This window comes from Melopsittacus undulatus, chromosome 3 (assembly GCF_012275295.1).
Source record: "Melopsittacus undulatus isolate bMelUnd1 chromosome 3, bMelUnd1.mat.Z, whole genome shotgun sequence".
Classification (NCBI taxonomy): Eukaryota; Metazoa; Chordata; class Aves; order Psittaciformes; family Psittaculidae; genus Melopsittacus; species Melopsittacus undulatus.
Window position 1 is genome coordinate 49,787,030 of NC_047529.1, and position 5,502 is coordinate 49,792,531.

The 5,502-nt window shown below is 40.2% G+C and overlaps 1 protein-coding gene across 1 annotated transcript; it reads left to right on the forward strand.

Annotated features, from left to right (window-relative positions):
• The first annotated feature begins 2,654 nt into the window (after positions 1 to 2,654).
• Positions 2,655 to 3,764, forward strand: HTR1E (5-hydroxytryptamine receptor 1E). Its single transcript, XM_005153130.4, has one exon. It carries the CDS (start codon positions 2,670 to 2,672, stop codon positions 3,762 to 3,764), a length of 1,095 nt encoding a protein of 364 aa, XP_005153187.1. The 5' UTR covers positions 2,655 to 2,669.
• Positions 3,765 to 5,502: the final 1,738 nt, after the last annotated feature.

Consider the following 5,502-nt stretch of genomic DNA (forward strand, 5'->3'; position numbering starts at 1 on the left):
CTTCAATTATTGCAGTGATTTTTTCCAATGAAATAAATGTTGGCCCTGCTGAGCAGTGAGCAGAATCCCCTGTGTGTGATCAGCAGTATCCTTTGTCCTGATGGAAACCTGGTGCTTGGGTGTGATAAAGTGTGATGGGGTTTATTTAAAGACAAGTTCATTAAGGAAAGGGAGAGTTTATTTTTAAGAATAATCTTGTGGTGCAGAGAGCGTGTAAAGCTCAGAAAGGATTTCCCTGAGGCTGCATTGGTGTGAAAGGCTACTTGGAGAGAGAACCACAATGATTCAGTTCCTAAAGATGCAGTGCTCAGCAGAGGATATGGTGGGGGAAAAATACCTGGGCCTTGAAACTTCAGGGCTCCCAGAGAAGTGAAGGACAGGCAGAAAAAAATGCTGCTTGCATCAAGAAGCAGCAACAGCTCTCCTGTATATGGACCAGATCAATAAGTGGTTATGGAGGACATGTGAATCCCATGATATCTTCCAGTACCTTTGAGTGTGCATGTGGACCAGGTGGCACTTGCTAAGGAAAGCATATAGATTGCAATTGCTTCTGGATTGTGTTCCAGATTGTAGAGAAAGCCTCTTTGTTTTATCCTCTGGTCAAAGAATCAGACATAATAAGGGTGCAAACTAAAAAAAGCAAGATGTGGCTTGGCAGAGAGGACTCCCATGAACAATTTGTGAAGAAGATTTGAACTGAAGTTTTGGCTTTAGGCTTGAGCAACCAAATTGGCATTTTCAATGCAGCAGCAGCCTGAAGACTGATGGATGAATTTCCATCTGGCTTGTCCAGCCTATTCTTAATAAACAGGCCTGATATTTTCTCCAAGGCTATTCGTACTTTAAAGCAGTGTCACGGATAGAATTTAAAACTGATTTTGCTAACCCAGTCTACAACAATGCAGATCTGCTTTCCTTGGGTCTATCCACAAAACACAGTTTTTTTCTAAAGTTTCTATTTTGGTTGTTCCCTATTCATCTCATTCAGGAGACAACACTCCTATCGCTCAATAAGAGCATATGTACACAGAGCTAAGCAGCTGACTAGCTTTAAGATCATAACTCCTCATTCAGATTTTAAATTCTTCATTAGCTTGCATGTGGAAACTCTCACCAGAGCCTAATCCAAGTCCCACTGGTGTCAGTGAGAATGGGTTTTACCTCTCAAATTTAGCCATCTAAAAATCAGGCATGTATTCTAAATTCTACTGTAGAGGAACAACTTGTAGTCAAAATAGAGAAAGATCACCATTTCCAGGATGTGATATACACCATCTGCCTGAAAGACTTATCTTGAGAGGGGACAAGTGTGTTTCTGGCAGCTGCTATCTCATCCCCCTGCCTGTTGAGGGAGCCTGTACAACTAGAATTACAACTCCATACAAGAGCACAACTCCTTAAAAGAGTACAAGAAGCCTGTACAGCTCCTTACTCTTCAAAAAGTGAAGCCAGGGGAAGGAATTGTTCCGTTTATTTTGATGGAAAAGGATTCAGGCTTTCTGCTTTCTACATCCTGTGCACCAAAATAAATTACAAATGAGTAAATGAGGTCCCAGACAGTATCCCAAGTGGCATCTTACAGACTGCTCTCTCTGGCTTAAGTCAGCATTTGGGATGTATGGAAAAGACAGCTGAATTCCTGAAACAAAATTAAACCTTCTTTTATTTTTTTTTTCTTTTTGTACCTTGCATTATACTGGAATGCCTGACAGGGAGCACAGTTTGATAGAAATCTCAAAGCAAAGGCAAAAGCTTTTTGTCTGCCTCCTCTACAGACACACGCAGTGGGAAATGTGAAATGTCAGGAATAATTAGACAAAGCTATATAAGCTCCTAGCAACACTGATGTGCTGTGTAAAGCTAAACGTTTGCCATAAAGCTTTAAACATTGTTTGAAAGCTGCATGTTAAAGGTAACCTGGGTAATTTTTAAGTACTGCTTCCAAGATGTTAATCTAGACAGGGATGTGAAGAAGCAGAATAGAAAACTATGAAATGCTGGCATGCCTTCACTGAGATTACTGCTGTTTCTTTTTTCCAAAGATGATATATAGAAGTAATTGAGCCCTCTAGTATAGCAATTAAAATGAAAAGGCAGATTTCCTCAGCTCTTCATCTGCTGGAGCCTATTCAACAAGACGGAAAAGGAGTAGCTCCTAGCATCAGTAATTCACAGATATCATAAAAATGATTGTTGGAAGGGATCTCTGAAGGTCACTTAGTCCAACCTCCCACTTCAAGGGAGATCTCCAAAACCAAAGGAGAAATAACCACACCAGTAGGAAATCTGGCCTAAAGTGCCCTTTGGAGAAGAAAAAGAAATGAACTATGAATTGCAGAGAAAAAAAGAGGAGAAAAGGCAGCAGAGAAGAAAACAAGCCAAAATTTTTATTGAAGTGGTAATATTAAAGCTTATGACTTTTTGACAAAAGATGAGGTTTTTCTAGGTTCACTAACAGATGTGGTTTTGTCTTCTTAGGAAAATGATGAACAGGAGAAAACCTGGAAGCTTTTTGCTGCTCTGTTGAATATGGGATTATAAAATAATAATTTTAAAAACTGCATCTGAAGCATCTCTGTCCCTCTTCCAAATGGGTCACTTCTGAACCTGAAACTCTTCATTACCTGAAGCAGCAACTTCTTTCACTGTGCATCCTGGAGGAGAAAATGAATTTCACAAATTGCACCACTGAAGCCAACGTGGCTGCGAAGCCAAAAACAGTAACTGAAAAGATGCTCGTTACCCTGACCTTGGCCACAATCACAACCTTGACTATGCTGCTGAATTCTGCTGTAATTGCGGCAATCTCCACAACCAAGAAGCTTCACCAGCCGGCAAATTATTTAATATGTTCACTAGCTGTGACTGATCTCCTCGTTGCTGTTCTTGTCATGCCCTTGAGCATCACTTACATAATGATAGATAAATGGACTTTGGGATACTTCATCTGTGAGATCTGGCTTAGTGTCGACATGACCTGTTGCACGTGTTCAATCCTTCATCTGTGCGTCATTGCTCTGGACAGGTATTGGGCAATCACAGATGCTATCGAATATGCCAGGAAAAGAACAGCAAAAAGGGCTGGGCTGATGATAGTCACTGTGTGGACTATCTCCATTTTCATATCAATGCCCCCTTTGTTTTGGAGGAACCACCACAGTGTCAGTATCCCCAGCGAGTGTCGCATTAAGCACGATCATGTCATCTATACTATTTATTCCACATTTGGGGCATTTTACATCCCCTTGACTTTGATCCTGATCCTGTACTACAGAATTTATCATGCTGCAAAGAGCCTTTACCAAAAGCGGGGTTCAAGCCGCCACCTCAGCAACAGGAGCACTGACAGCCAAAATTCCTTTGCCAGCTGCAAGCTCACACAGACATTCTGTGTCTCAGACTTCTCTACGTCTGACCCAACCACGGAATTTGATAAAATCAATGCATCTGTGAGGATCCCTCCTTTTGAGAATGACTTGGACCTGGCTGGTGACCGGCAGCAGATCTCTACGACACGGGAACGAAAGGCTGCTCGTATTCTGGGGCTGATTTTAGGTGCTTTCATTTTGTCCTGGTTGCCCTTTTTCATCAAGGAGCTGCTTGTGGGCCTCCACATTTGCACTGTCTCTCCAGAAGTAGCAGACTTCTTGACCTGGCTTGGATATGTCAACTCCCTTATCAACCCTTTGCTATACACTAGCTTTAACGAAGACTTCAAGCTGGCCTTTAGAAAGCTCATCAGGTGTCGAGAACATACTTAAAAGTACTGGGAGATGATAATGCTGACAGGACTCCTGGCCTTAAGAATGAGCAAAATGATTTAATTCTGTCATCATTTCCCTTGTTAAAGGGGATTTTTGTGTTTGCCTATTTGGTTGACTTGTCTTTAGCCTGTAATTCATTCTGCCGTTTTTTACCTCCAGTGTTATTCATGGTAAAAAGTTTGAAATAAATTTCTTCTACAAAGGAAAAGATTTTTTAGAAATGAAACAACCAAAAAAGGAAACTATTAGATACTCATGTTTAAGACATTTTGTGTACTCAGTGATTTGAGAAGCAAACAACAATGTTCACTTTTATACTTTTTCCATATAAGAATCAAATGTCTAAATTGCCATGCACTGTAAAAATATAAAGGCATATAAACTGAACTCCATACATGCGTATTCAAAAATTAATAAACACTTCATGACCATGACACCTAAACAACAAACCTCAACCATGGCATTCTGAGAAAACTGCAACAGCCATTTAGAAGGAAAATAACAACCATTTCCAGGAATCCTTCAAGAATAAACTCCCAAAACACAAAGCAAAGTTCGGTTCGTTCCAGCTAAAAATGGATCACATTTTGTACTCCAGAAGAATTACTCAAGTGGCTCTTTTTGTGTAAGATTCTGGATTTATGATCGAAGTATTGGGCAGACACCTGTGCAGTTTGTTTGGCAGTTGAGAGGATGCAGCTACCAAGTGTCACACAAGAGACCAGCTGCACATCTGACTGGTCACATTTTCAATATCACTAACAATACTTTTTCAGGGCTCAGGCCTTGTGCCTTCATTAGTTCTGGGATGGTATTATTCACTTGTGCCACAATTCTCCTGGACCTTACAGTGCAGAAACCCATGGATTGATTGATCTCTACCCCACTGACTTAAACCACTGGATATCTTCTCAGCAGGCCACCAGTATATAGAAATTCAGAAATATCATCTAAACCCAAATTATTTTCTGTTTGAACAGCAGAAAAAAAAATAGAGTAATTTTTTACATAGCAGTCTGCATGTCTGCCTCTTATTATTTGCAATGATATTCTTGTCAGCTTGACCCCTGATGAGGTCCTGTAGTAGGATCTCTTGTTCTGATTGTCCTTCATAGAGTTAATTCCCTTGTCTTGAGAGACAGACATGACAGAGAGTTCCTTGTGTTCTGTCTTCTGTGCTTATGGAAGTTAAAATGTCCTGGTTCAAATATTGTGGAAATCAGGCTGGGAAAAGGCAATATCAAAGTTGAGAATCTGTTATTATCCATTAGCAACTTCTAAACTCTATTTAAATACCGATTACTTATCTTCACCTTCATTTTCTTCCTTCTCCATTTTTCTGGACAAACTCTTTTTGAATATACTGATATACCAAATAGAAAATACCGCATACATCAATGTGACATCCAGTAGCAGCGAACTATAGCATGGCAGCTCCAAATCCATCAAAACAAACATTAGAGGTAGAAAAAGTGTTGTAACAGCATTGGAAGCCATCTCTGGAAAATGTTTTGAAAATTTACAAGATGATAGTTATTTTTCTTAGCAAGAGTCAAGGAAGTGTAAGTAACATGTGAGTAATAAACTGCAGATGGAGCTGAGAAATGGCATTCTCATTGGTGAGAGAAAGCATTCAGTTGGAAAGATGCAGAGCTGCAAGCTGAGTGTAAATCAAGTCCGAAGGTGACAAAAATGGGACCTACTACGTACCCACATGCAGTGGGATTCTGCTTTA